The sequence below is a fragment of the Hydra vulgaris genome, chromosome 05 (genome assembly GCF_038396675.1).
Source record: "Hydra vulgaris chromosome 05, alternate assembly HydraT2T_AEP".
In the NCBI taxonomy this organism is placed as follows: domain Eukaryota; kingdom Metazoa; phylum Cnidaria; class Hydrozoa; order Anthoathecata; family Hydridae; genus Hydra; species Hydra vulgaris.
Genome location: NC_088924.1, coordinates 26,515,806 through 26,531,062, shown reverse-complemented (window position 1 = coordinate 26,531,062; position 15,257 = coordinate 26,515,806). Strand labels below are relative to the sequence as shown.

Sequence of the window (15,257 nt, the reverse complement as noted above, 5' to 3'; positions counted from 1 at the left end):
AAAATAAATAATGAAAGTTAAAACTTTTACCTCATTTTGATTATCCTTAATTTTATTTTAAATTAAAATTTCATGTACAATGCTCCATATTAAAACAATCTTTTTATGTTTGATCATTTAAAGCGTTTACAATATTCAGATCTACATTACCTAGCATAATCTGTAATCCCAAAAGCTTCCAAAGCACTAATTACAACTTGCTTAGCAATGGTATCCTGTCATAAATAATAACAATAAATATAAAAAAAAAAACAAGCAAAAAAAAACAACAACAACAATTGAACAAATTGAACAATGATATTAAAAGAATAACATTCAAAAAAAAAAAAAAAAGAAAAAAAGAATGATATTTAAAAGAAAACAATATATATATAGAAAAAAACAAACAAATATAAAGCAATGAAACATTTTAGTAATATATTAATGTCAACATAACTATGATGATAAAACAACAGCAAGATAAAAACAACAACAGTATAAGATGAAATAATAATAACATTGAAACATTGACAATTAAAATTATGAATAACAGAGTTTAGCCATCCTGTCAGTGAACAGCATATATATGACAGTAAATAGCATAAGTATATATAAAGGCATATCATACTTTTAAAAAACTTGAAATTAAAAAAAATATATCTTTGGAGTGGTTTTATTATGCGATAGATATTTCTAAGAAACACATGGTTGTTAAAACAACTTCCAAATAACATAAGTTTATAAAATTGAGAAACTTTTTACTGGTTATATGAAAAAGTAGAATTTGCATTGATAAAAAAAACCCAGCATTTTTGCTTTGACCGTAAGCTAATATAGTTGTGTTAAAACAAAACTTGAATGAAAACAAATAGTAGTTTTTTGGTATCTTACACTTGCGTAGCTCTGAACATCAAATGAACGTCAAATTAGAAGGAACTTATAATGAGCACATATTTTTAATAGATTTTGTAAAGCATTTTTAAGATAAAAAGACATAGCAGCAGAAGATATATCAAGTTTAAGAGATGCTACTCCTGTGAGGATCTTCGTATAACTCTGTTTAATAGTACTAAATGGTTTAGGGTTTGCTTAATATTATTCGCTGTCTAAAGATTTGATTTCTTAAAATTTCAGGTGGATTTTTTAGATTAAAATTATGTCCTATTGATTCAGAAACTTCATCTTTAATGTTTTCTATTTGTATTTGTATATTAATATTAGCATTACTGGAATTTTTCTTTTTTCAAAAGATGTAACATCTGTTTTTTTTCCATTACTTAATCTGTTATTTGTTCTTACATTGCTAACTGGATACATTTGACAGCCTAATTTTTCTCCAACTCTATTTTTTTAAAAACTGAGCCATATTAAATCAAGTAGTAATTATTGATTTACAAAATGTCAAAAGTTACTTTTAATCTTGTCATGCAACCAACTTATGTATTCTACTAAATATTATACTCTAATACTATTAGAGTGTAATATTTAAAATAATGCAAAAGATCTTTCGAAAAGTGTTATTAAATTCTTTAAAATAAGTTATTTTAATCAACTTTAAAATTTAAATATTCAAATGCACATAAACAATTTAGCAAAATTTTTTTGGGTTCTAGAATAATTGCGCTAAATATGATTTGCAGTTGTTTTTCAACTAAAAAAATATTGATTACTGTATAAATTTAAAACAAGGAACTTTAAAATAAGATTACTATACTTAAAACAAAATATTCATAAAAATAATATTAAAAATTATCTTTTTGCCAAACAAAATTAGTTCTAAACTAAGACTTCAACTGTAAGCAAGTGTCAGTAAACAGTGTAAACTACCATCAGTGGCAAAAAACAGTGTAACTACCAACAGTGTCAGTAAACAGTGTGAACTACCAACAGTGTCAGTAAACAGTCTAAACTACTACCAGTGTGAGTAAACAGTGTAAACTACCACCAGTGTCAGTGAAATGAAACAGTAAAAAATATAATAAATTTATAATAAAACTCACTTTTCTTAGAATAAAAAACTTGCTAGTATGATCACTACGATAAACCTTAATAACAGTATCTTCATATTCATCATCTGTAGAATGGTTATCATCTGTATTTGTTTGGTTATGTGAATCTTGTGAAGGTTTAGTAAAAGATCTAGTAAATGGTTGAGTACTATCTTGGTAATCTAACTTGTTAAGCTCTCTTTCACTTCTAAACAAAAAATGTAGAATATTAAAAATGTTATTTAAGAAGCATATACTAAACAGAATAATGAAAATTTTTTATTCAAAACATTTTAGGAATGCTAATGAAAAAAATCTATTTGATTCTTATTTTCAGTTTTCATTACTTTCTCCACTCTCTTTACCCTAAACACATTTTTTACACTTTAAACCAATCAACTTGGTTTTTAGTGTAGAAACACACTTATCATGGCCACATGTCAGAACTTTCATGTTTGGTTTTACAGTAATTAACTACAGTAAATAATTTTTACTTACAACAACAAAAAGCTGTTGTATTTGATTGTAAACATAAGATTGTGAAACAAACCTGAGAAGTAAAACTTAACATGCTCAGTTTTACATAACAGTGAATAATTTTTGACTTATTTGACTGTTATATGTATGAAAGTGCGACTACAAAAAACAGCTGTAATATATTCGATTATTGTATTTTTTATACATAGCTGTAATAGCTAGGGTGGGTCAAAAAATGCATTAAGAGTTGGAATATTGATATATGTGCAAAATGTTGTTTTTTCATATACTGATAGAGGGAAATGCTACCAAACATAACGTGAACAGAGTATTTTACTACCAAATTTATTGAAAAAACTAAAAAGGCCCTAATATTACAAAAAAAAATTTTTTCACTATTCCCTTTGGTACACACAAAGAAAGGAAATATTATAATAACTTCGAAAAATTGTTAAAAATGTTCCTTAAAAATAGATTATAAACAGATAAGATTTAAATAAAAAAACCTTTCAGGCAATTAATCTTTGGTGATACTAGTGATAACAAAAAAATGAGACATAATTTGAGACATAATTTGAGACATGATTTGAGAATCCCTTCGAATAAAAAGTTAAACAAAAATAAAAAATGTTTTTAATTTTTTCAATTCTCTTGTTTATATAATCCAAAAGTGTACACTCGTGGTCGCCTGATAGTACCAGACGACCAAATTTTGGGAAGGGTGACTAAAAATATTCTTTTGATGCAATAAAGTCATCTGAAAGGGCAACTATTAATTTTTATCCACAACCCTAGTTTTTTTTTTGTTTTTTTTTAAATTCAAGAAAAAAGAAAAGTAACTATCTAAAATAATATATTTTGAAAGTCACAGTGTCAAAGTTTGTTTTTCGCATTTTCTTTTATTAATTAGAACTTAAGAAAATTGTAAGAGTATATGTAATAAGAGTAAATGTATTTAAAGAAATACTTCCTAAATAAAACTAAAAGTTTTATCATTTGAACTTAAATACTACTTTATTTTTTTTATATATTTTTATATATTAATATTTTTTTATAAATTTTGTGCAAGGATTTAGAGATGAAATAATATAAACTCAATTTGTCAAAAAAAAAATACTTTGACTGGCCTTTGAAGTGTGAGGCATACATTTTACATACGCATTCAGTAGTTTTATTTTAAGCAAATACTTTTTTATTTGGAATATTTAAGTTATCTTTTAATATCGTTTATGTGACATAAAATATCAAGTCATAAAAAAATATTAATTTGTAAAAAAAGCATTTAACCTCAACTGTGAATTTTTTAAAGAAACAAATTATTTTGTAAAATTTTTTTTTTAATTAATACTTTAAATTAAATATAATTTTAAAAATTTAAATTTAGTTTTGAAGGAATGTAAAATAATAAAACGTTGAATGTAAAATTTAGTTTCAAAGACTGTAAAATAGTTTTACAATTTTTATTAAAGAAATTTTTTTCTTACCATCTGCTAATTCATTACATAAAACATAATTCTCCCCACCATAGATTATCATAGTTTATAAATATGCGAAAGCAAATTAAAAACTTTTTTTTTTTATAAAAAGTGTACTGGAATTCTGGCCAGAATTAGTGACTTTTAATTCATTCCAGACGGAATTACAATACTTCAGGATGGAATGCCAGAATTTATTTTTTACCTTTTTTTTTTTAAACATGTGACACAGACTGTGTTAATTAAATCAAAAAATCATTGTCCTAAAAGACAATCAAGAACTATAGGTAAGCCTAGGTAAAAAATACAAATATCTAAACAAACACAATATAATTTATTTGCAATAATCAATTATGTAATGATTTCTGGAAGTTTAGGAATATTGTGATGCAAAAAGAGCTGCTCTTCAGTTATAAGCAACAAACTAGCTTTTTCTTCATCAAAAATGTTACCTGCCTTTGAGAATAGCCTTATTTTAAATGTTACTTAAATTTTAAATAGTTAAAAAATATAGGATACCTATTACAGTAAATATTTCAATTTTAACCAAAATAGAAAAATACAAAATAAAGTAATAATTTTAAATATGAATATTGTGCAGGTTAAAAATTTCAATACATAAAATTATAAAAACAATGTTTTAGATTTAAATGAAACAAGAATCAAATTAATGAATTAGGTAATATATATATATATATATATATATATATATATATATATATATATATATATATATATATATATATATATATATATATATATATTGTAGGTTATAAATAAATATTATATAGCCACAATGCTGAGGTGCAGGCTTTCACTTTAATCTTGAAGTTAAAAAATAACAAAAAATAACAAAAAATAACTTATTAATTCAATATCATGTAAAGTTCTCTTGACATGATATATTTATGAACATAAATTATGTTTATAAATATCTTATGGATAACTGATAAAATCTATCTATAAATTGTTTATAATCTTTATTAAAAATACTACATTAAATACGTACAAATTAAAATAAATAAATAAATTGCGATCAACAAACAAAAGATTATGTAAGGTATAAGATTGCTTAAAGTAATAATTAATTCATAAAGACTTTTTAATTCATAGATAGGCATAAAATAAGTATACCATATTAATTACAAAATAAACCTTACATAATATTCTGTAAAAGAAAATAATATAATATATAATATAAAGATCATAATGTAAATTATTATGACCTTTATATTATATATATTAAACTTTTGTTAAACTAATATAATTCAAATTTAAAAAGAAATAGGACAAAACTTACGGTGATCTAGGCATGAAACTAAACTTTAACATAGCTCGTTTTAGTTTACTATTTTTAGGAAGAGTAGAACTGCCAGAGATGGATGTCAAACTATCAGTCATATCAGAAAAGTTTTTTGCTTTTTTGTTACCTTTAACATTATTAACATCAGAGGAACTCCTACTAATTGTAGAAGTCCCAAGTTTATTGTTAGAAACTCTAAGATCTAATGCACCAAGTTGTTGACTGAGCACTGTTTCATCTAAACTTCCATGACTAGACTGAGTTTTTTTTGCAGTTGGTTGTGTGACTTCCTTGAAACCAATTGTATTTGTTTTAACTGTTAAACATAAATGTGCATTTGACATAAGAAAATCTATTGCTTTTGAACAACTGAATTGATCAAGAGCTTGAGCATTCACTTCTATAATTTGATCACCTCGCTTAAGTCCTAATTCAGCTGCTTTAGAATCATAGTTGACTTTTGAAACAAAAATTGGAAAACCTTTTTCTCGACCACCGCATATTGAAAAATCTAAATGAGTCTCTTTAGAAAGTCTTTGTAAATTAATAATTCGAGGTTTAGACTTAGCAGAGCAAGCCATATTTAGAAGACGCAGTTGTCCAAGCATTTTTTTTGCATCTAATAAATACTCAAATCGTTCCAAACAAGATTCCATAAAGACATCTCCCTCAAAGTCTGAAAAGTGGTTATTAACCCAAAGAAGCATAACTCTAGTTACCTAAAAAAAAAAACTATAAATAATTTAAAAACTATAAATTTAATAACAATAGCAGTTATATAACCTGCCCCCTTCCCAAAAAGAAAAAAAAAAAAACGCCGCAGAGCAATATATTAAAAAGTGGTTAAAAATTGTAACTGAGTGAATATATAATTAGGTTGATAAACTTGGATGAGTCTTTTTTTATTAATCTATTATCAGAGCTCCAGCTCTGATATTAGGATGCATTTTTATTACCTTTGGATAGTACTTATTACTGCCATTTAGACTTAAAGCAAAATATTTTATATAACATAAATCTTAAAGTGGCATATATTTAAATAAGGCAATGTTGAATAGTATTTATAACATCAAAATAGTTGCCTTTTAAATAAACACTTTCATTTTAATTTATTCATTCATTAAAAAAGAAGTAATTAACATAAGATCAAATATAAAAATAAATACTCAAAAATGATTAAAATTTAAAATAAAAATTCTAAACCTTGGTTAAAACGGTAGTAAAAAGATACCTTATCTTTTAGTTGAGGGCGCTCAAACCACTTAAGTAGTTTTGAAGCAATATCATGTGATTTATTGAAAAACACAACATAAGTCAAAAGGAAATCCTCAACATAAGTTGGATCAATGACAGAGTGATCTTCCATTAAATGATCTAAAAGTCTCTCAGGAGTACCCTTAAATGCAACAATTTAATAAAAACCAAAACCTTATTTCAAACTTTATTATTTAAATGCATTTTTAATTTTAAAAACAATTTTTTTTAAAACAATTTATTTTAAAAACAAATACTTATATATGCTTTAATACCTTAATAACAACTTGACCCTGTCTACTACCCCCATCTTGAACACGGTGTTCTGTAACCATAACAACTTCACCTTCCTCTTCAACTTTTCTACAGCTTGCTTCACCATGAGAAAATATTCTCCAGTATTCATTTTGGGCAATGCAAACAAACTAAACATTTTTATTCATGTAATTTTATTAATTCATTTAAAAAATATTTTTTGTGGTTCAAAAAAATTACCCCATTTGATAAGACTTTACATTTATTTACATTACATAAAATCTCCTCATGTTATGTATCCAAATTATAATAATTAACAAAGCCTAGTTACTATTTGAATGCTATTATATAATTATTCAATAACAATCATTATTAATAAAAAAAAGGTCAAAATAATAATTAAAGTGGTTTTGATTGGACTAAAAACTTGCATCAAAAAGTAACAGCAAAGGAAAAAAAATGAATATAATAATACGCACTAAAGTATAACAAACTATATAGTCTAATAACAAGAAATTAAGTAAACAGTGAACATGTGGCATGTGTGACAGTAAACATGCAACAACATATAAACCAACTGTTTAAAATTAAGTTAATTTATATATTTTCAAAAAAAAATTAAAAATAAAATTACTTGGCAATCATCCACCCTTGTTTTCATTACACCTTTATGAAACATTTGCTCTTGTGTTGTTTTAACTCCAAAGGAATCTCCTAGATGTAGTGTTTTAGGTGGTTGATCTTCATACAAAATTTCTACTGATCCATTAAGTATTACTGACCAAGAGTCCATCTAAACAAAATAAACATATTTAGAAACTCTGATTTTTTTCAAAACTTTAAAATTATTCAAATTATTTTAATTATTATTGATCTTTAAAATTAAAATTTCTGAATTCCTGAATATACCTCTTCACCATCTGACATAACAATAGCTCCTGCTTCATCAACAACAGCAAACACCATCACTTTACACATCTCTACTTTGATATTATGTGTCAACTTGTTAAATGCCTTTAAAAATTGCATACAATGTAAATATTATAATCCAATACAAAATATATATTAAATTTCATTCAAAAACACCTTTAAAACCATACTCACAAACATACACACAGATATATATATATATATATATATATATATATATATATATATATATATATATATATATATATATATATATATATATATATATATATATATATCTGTGTGCATGTTTGTGTATATATATATATATATATATATATATATACACATACACATGCACACACATATACACATCTATAAGTGCATATTTAGATCATCAGGGGCTATTCTAGACCCTTTTCAACAACATTGAATGTATTTGGGTGAGTTTTGGGTGCCGCCCAAATTCAGAAATTGAATGAGTCTTTTTTTTTTACAATCAATATTGCTTTATTTTTGCGGAAAAATGACTTTATTTAGAAAAGTTTCAAATGTCCTTACAACACGTACTGGTAATGAGGGTACTGCCACCCTAATTTTCCTAGATTACTAATCTGACATCATACTAAATTGAGAAGCTGCTGGGAGCTTCAGTACATACATTGACTGATATAAGGAGAATGTGTAAGGAAGTTGTGGCTAGATCTGCTGAGAGTTGAGGTTGGGACAAGCTTTTTTTACTATTCTTTGTTTTTTTCTACTTTTTGTAGAAAAATTATATGGATTTAGGTGGAAAAAAAAAGTTGGCAAATGCATCTTCATATGCGCTATAGTATGTGTGTGTGTATATATATATATACAGTGCTCAAAGCGGAGAGAAAGAGCAGCAGGATGGTAAATTAAAAATACCATCCCGCCTATTCATTGTTATATATAGAGATTTATAGAAAGGTGGCGGCATGGTTTATACTTAATAAAAAGGTGATGGGATGGCATCCCGCCCCACTTCTAGCACTATATATATATATATATATATATATATATATATATATATATATATATATATATATATATATATATATATATATATATATATATATGACATTGATTTTAAAAAAAAAATGATTTAACTTAACTATTTTTCATGTTGTTTTTTTTGTGTGTTTTTTTTTTTCATTATTAGATAATTTAAAAAACATAAAAGTATTTTGATTAAAATGCTTTGATAAAAATCATAAAAATAATAAAAATGATAAAATGGGCAAAACGATATAAAAAAATGGACCATCAATGATTGTAAACATTGGACCGATCTGTCAAAGTGTTAAATCTTCGGTTTTAAGAGAAGATTGTTTGTCTTGAAAAAAAATCATTAAATGTAGGATAAAAAAGTAAGTATTATCGACTGTGAAACATGGTGGATGTAGTGTTAAGGTGTGGAGCTGTTTTATTTGGAACGGACCAGGTGACATTGTAATAATAGAGGGAATAATGACAAAAGTAGCTCACTTGTGCACTTTTAAAAAGTCATATTTTACCTTAAGAAAGTTGAGTTAATGGGAGGACATTTATTTTTTAGAAGAAGTTGACTTGAAGCTTAAATCCAAAACATATTCTTTAGAATATTGTATAAATTATTTAACTGAGAGAACAATCAAATATCGAATAGACTGATTTAGCCTTCCTAATCATCATCAATCTCTCTTCTATCGAATTTTAATGAGATAAATTTAAAGTAATGTCAAAAATTAATACCTAATGATGCAAAAGATGGAAAAGTCATAAAGTAGAATACATATGGTGGTTATTGTTGCTAAGGGTAATTTATAGGCAAGTAAATTATAAACAAATCTAATGGAACTTTATATTAATTTTTATGTAAACTTAATAAATAGGAAGATAATATATAATTCAGGTAGATTTTGTTTTCAGTTTATCTCTCAATATTAAGTAAAACTTTGACATCTTATATCGAAAAGTATGACCATTCGAATAATTATGGACAGTAGTGTGTATGTATATATATATATATATATATATATATATATATATATATATATATATATATATATATATATATATATATATATATATATATATATATATATATATATATACAAAATTTTGTGCAGGCTTAGGACAAAGAAAGATAGATGGACTATTTATTATCAGGCAGAAAAGAATGTAGACACGTAGTATGTACTGAAGAAATTTTGATAATTACATAAAAAAGATAATTACAGTTGCATCAATGCATAAAAATAAATACATAAAAATAAATACATAAATCAGTATCAAAATCCTCTTAATAAGAAATTTTCTAATGATTTAACCAAGTGAGAAACTCAAAAAAAAATTTTTTAAAAGTGTTCTTCACAAAGATATTATTGGACTGTTTCTCAAGAACATTATTTAAATTTACCATCTTTTAAAGACTGCTTTCTTTTTGATATTATTTCAGATAAAATTAACCAAGCTGGCATTTTCCATCTGATAATATTGTTGTTTATGGTAACTTTAATTTATATCAGTTAATATTAATGCCTTAGTAAATATTTTTATATAAACAACAAATTTAAAATTATTTAATTTAAAACTAAATTTACTTACTGGAAGTCGTTGCATAAAATCCATAAGTATATCTAAATAGAAATTAACTATCTGCAAAAACCCCAAAGCCAAATAAAAACCGATATAACTTCTACCAATTTTTGATTTTATTTTAAATATTTTACACAGACTAAATATGTTATTTTTAAAAATAGAACAAATCTGTAGTCTCAAAAATATAAGTATTTTTTTTTTTTTTTTTTTTTTACTAAAACAAAAAAGCTTTAAAAAGATTTAAAAGCATAATAAGGTAAAGCAAAAGTTTTTGATACATTCATAAATATTTTTAAACTTTATTTTTATTTATTTTATTTATTTATATTTTTATAAATATTTTTAAACTACTGTAAAATTAGTTTGAAGTGCTTTGATATACCGTGTTGCAATTTTTAAATACAGTAAAACATTAATCAAAAGCTAAAGAACATCAGTTTGGTATGAAGTATCATTGTTTCATCAAGTAATTTTAAATGTGATCATTTTGTATAGTCATTGTCTTTTAACTAAAATACAAAAACACATAAATACAGAGCTGAAAGTTACTTGGAAAATGCATATAACTGCCTTTCATAACTTAAACAATTTGGTTGCTGTTCTCTAGCATGTCATGTTGATATAAAGTACAACAGAGATTATGTTGCAGAGTAATTGAAACTTCTAAAACTGCTTTAAAAACTTAATTTGAAATATAAATATAAAAAAGTCATTTTTGTCCATTTTCCAACTAATAGCTTGATTGTTTATTGCTTCAGATTTTCATTTTTGCATCTCTTTTTTTTTAGATTTGTTCTATTCTTAAAAACAACTTACCTGGAACTTTTTTATCAGAAACAAAATTGAAGTTGAGATAAAAGTGAACCTAGAAATGTTTCTAGATTAAATATATTTAAAACATTTAAAAACAAGGAAATGAATTCAGTAAAATCTTCATAACAGTTCTAATACAAACAAAACAAAAATTTATACTTATGTCATTTTCTGTTCTTTCACCAGGTTCTTTTTCTAAGCAATCACGAACAATATCACGAACAGCAGCAGACTTTTATATATAAAAATATTTTCTTTATAATTGTAATTTTGAGTCACCATTATCAATATAAAAAAATATCAGTAAATTCTTAATAACACGTAAGAAAAATATTTTACAACCTCATTTGGTAAAATTTCATCATCTGAATCCATATTAACATCTAAAAAAATTACATTCATCAAATGTTTTTTGTATCAAAAAATTAGTTAAAAATACCAGAGTTTTAAAATAATAAGTATGCTACTAATATTAAACATTATATATATATATATATATATATATATATATATATATATATATATATATATATATATATATATATATATATATATATATATATATATATATATATATATATATATTTATATATACAACTTTGTAACTAAGGCACCTTCAACTATATAAAAAGAAAAAACCAAACAAACAAAAAAATATATATATAAAATTTTTGTTAAGTGATTTTCTACTAATTATATTATATACATATATATTTCTATAGGCATAACAGATATTAGATAGTACTGATGACAGGTAGTACACTTCTTCTAGTCTTTAAAATGTTAACTATTTCATTAAAATACCATTAGAATAAGCCTTATCTACTTTATTAAATACGGCTTAAAAATTCAAAAGAGTTATTTTAATATTACCAAACAAAAATTTATTAGCATAACATAAATAGTGTAACACATATTGATCTTCATCCATGTATAACGCTCTATACCAAATTCTTTATCACAAGGCCTGCTGACAGTCACAAACTTTTTATACCAAAGGATATCTTAATATTTCTCTTTTAAAAACAACTCAGTCAATGTATTTGTACCGTATACAAAGAAAAATGAACCTTTTACTCTGCATTTTTTTTAATTTAGGTTGCTTAAGTTCAATAAAATGTAAATTTATACAGGGGTGTATCACCCCTCCAGACAATTGTTTATACATGAGTTAATAACTTGTATAGGAGTGTACCAACACCTGAGGCAATTGTTTATAGAGAGGTTAATAATTTGTACAGGGGTGTACCAACAGTTGGATTAGGTACAAACACACAAAAAAAAATTACAAAGAATACAATAATATATATAAAAAAAAAATTTTAATATTTTTTTCTGTTAACTTTAGTGTACTTTTATACCGTTACTTTCTTTTATTCCAGACAAGTCAAAATCAGAATCATCAAGATTTTCAACACTAGAAGATATCCATTGATTGACTGGTTTATTTGTAGAAGATTGATGCTCTGATTTGTTAAATACTTCTTTTGACTGTTGCATATCTGCTGATGATCCCTAAAATCATTACAAATTGAAATCAATAAAAAAGTTCTTGTAACTTTTAAATAACTAGAAACTCATAAACAATGAAAACCTACATGATCATCTCTGTAATAAACAATGAAAACCTACACGATCATCTCTGTAATTAACAATGAAAACCTACACGATCATCTCTGTAATAAACAATGAAAACCTACACGATCATCTCTGTAATAAACAATGAAAACCTACACGATCATCTCTGTAATAAACAATGAAAACCTACACGATCATCTCTGTAATAAACAATGAAAACCTATATGATCATCTCTGTAATAAACAATGAAAACCTACACGATCATCTCTGTAATAAACAATGAAAACCTACACGATCATCTCTGTAATAAACAATGAAAACCTACACAATCATCTCTGTAATAAACAATGAAAACCTACACGATCATTTCTGTAATAAACAATGAAAACTTACACGATCATCTCTGTAATGAAAACTTACACGATCATCTCTGTAATACTCCATAGTGGGGTCAAATGACATTGGACGACTTCTTCGGTTCAGTGTTTGATCTTCTATATGGTAATCAATCTATGAAAATATCTTCTTTTTTTTTATTTTAAACATTTTGTTCATTGGTATAGTATCTTTTTAAATAGTTTCAAAAATATATTCAAAAAAAAAAAAAAATTCTTACAACTATCATTTCTGATTGTTCCAATATGAAACAATCAGATTCTCTTCTGCCACTTTTTGTTTTTTGTCCAAAGCTGTATTGTAAAACATATTTTTTTTATCAAAGCTGTATTGTAAAACATAAATATGTTCTTTTATTAAAAAATCAAATTACAATATCCTTATATAAATTAAGAAGCATAAACACTTTATTGGTTTGTATATAAATAAAAGTTACCTTTCTCCAGGTAGATACATTTTATCAATTCTTTCTATAAACACTGATCCAGATAATAATATATACCAACATTGGGCAACATCACCCTCACTAAATGATTTCACTTAATTATATTATACATACATATATATATATATATATATATATATATATATATATATATATATATATATATATATATATATATATATATATATATATATATATATAAATGTACTTAAAAAAATAAAAATATATTGACTAAAAAGTTTATAAGCTATTTCTTTCATTGTAGGTATCTAATATATTAAATAGCTCCCCTGCTCTCTAAGGATAGTGGAAAATATCATTAAAATAGATTATGTACTTTTTCAAAAGATCATCTGATGTTTCTTCCTCGAAAAGAACAACAAACACATTCCAGTTAATGAAAATTTAGAAGATCTAGTATAAGTTTTCTGTAACCTTAATTTTTCACAGAAAGTAAAGACTTGGGCAAAGGCCTATACTACAGGATTATGCCCTGGTTGTAAGAAAAACTTATTTCTTTGATAAGCTGGTAAAAGTCACAAATCAGATTAGGATTATGTGTTATGTATTTTCTATTCTGCTATAAGAAAAAATAGAACTAAAGTTTTCCTTCAATTTCACTTTAAATAAAAGTTTTAAATTTGTGAAAGTAATCATATACTTTAAAAATTTAAGTTTTAAATTAAACCCCAATAAATTTTAAAAGTATTTTAAAAAAAATTGCTCAAATTTATTTACCTAATTTGTTGAATCAGTTTTGTGAATATGTTCACAGGTAGCACGTTCCATTAACTAAATTATTTGTAGGAAGATTTCTGCTCACCCCAAATTTTCATGATCTTTCTAATTATTTATTAGTTATGCAGACATCTTTTAGCAAGCGCTTGTGCAGACTAATGTAAATACTTCTTTACTTGATTCGGAAAAAAAGTATAAACTTTTTTAAACTGCAACAAATGCTTTTTTTTTTCATCAAACAATTTGATAACAAATTAAAATAGAAATAAATGTTGTAATTTAATGTTGCTTTGTAGATGAGGAGACAAGACTTGAATGAAACCTATACCTAGTTACTTTGTAGGTGAGGAGACAAAACTTGGATGACATAATCAAGATGAAATTTATAATATGTAAAATGTTGTGTATATTCGAATAAACACTACATTTAAAGTTATTTTAAGATTTCATAAATTAATTTCTCCATATAGTTTGCAAAATCATACCATATGATTTTTTTTGAAACACAGCTCCCTGTCTAGACAATGGGGCATTAAATATCTTTAATTTTAGGGAATAAGAGTGGTAACAAAGAAACTAAGGACATTGCTGTCAAAAAGGCGTCACTAGAGATACAAGGATGTACTAAATTGCTCTGTATTGTTGTTTTTTTTTAGAATCTGTGTAGTGCAGAAGCTTAGATAACAATATAATAAACCACACATCTTTTTCAGTTTCAGCAACAGTTGCCTAATGAATAAATATAAATTAAGTGAAATTAAAACAATTTTCATTGCCAATTTATCCAGGAGTCAACTAGGGTGCTTAAAATAATCCAGGAAAGAAAAAGAAATTGACAGCAGCAACATCTACTTCTAACTTCAAAAATATATGTGATCCAAGAAAGCATTTTCATATGATCTGCCCCTGATTTGTAAAACAATATTAGGAATATTCTTATTTTAGAATAGTTTGCAAAAATGATAGCATATATTTGGTCTCATAACCAAACCTAAAAAAGATTTTCAAAATGATTACAGCTTTAAACTATTGCTCTGAATAC

General features: G+C 24.8%; 1 protein-coding gene across 1 annotated transcript in view; it reads right to left on the bottom strand.

Moving 5' to 3' along the window:
* Positions 1-15,257, bottom strand: part of LOC136071926 (rap guanine nucleotide exchange factor 6-like) — a 58,585-nt gene that overhangs the window by 20,987 nt on the left and 22,341 nt on the right. Inside the window, exons 5-18 of the mRNA XM_065797756.1 lie at positions 13,469-13,558; positions 13,253-13,325; positions 13,057-13,146; positions 12,419-12,572; positions 11,400-11,440; positions 11,217-11,289; positions 10,251-10,282; positions 7,641-7,745; positions 7,366-7,524; positions 6,752-6,901; positions 6,454-6,618; positions 5,220-5,941; positions 1,980-2,175; positions 151-215 (exon numbers count right to left, since the gene is read on the bottom strand). Of these exons, the coding sequence (XP_065653828.1) occupies positions 151-215; positions 1,980-2,175; positions 5,220-5,941; positions 6,454-6,618; positions 6,752-6,901; positions 7,366-7,524; positions 7,641-7,745; positions 10,251-10,282; positions 11,217-11,289; positions 11,400-11,440; positions 12,419-12,572; positions 13,057-13,146; positions 13,253-13,325; positions 13,469-13,558 (2,115 nt within the window). The remainder of the gene's footprint in view (positions 1-150; positions 216-1,979; positions 2,176-5,219; positions 5,942-6,453; positions 6,619-6,751; positions 6,902-7,365; positions 7,525-7,640; positions 7,746-10,250; positions 10,283-11,216; positions 11,290-11,399; positions 11,441-12,418; positions 12,573-13,056; positions 13,147-13,252; positions 13,326-13,468; positions 13,559-15,257) is intronic.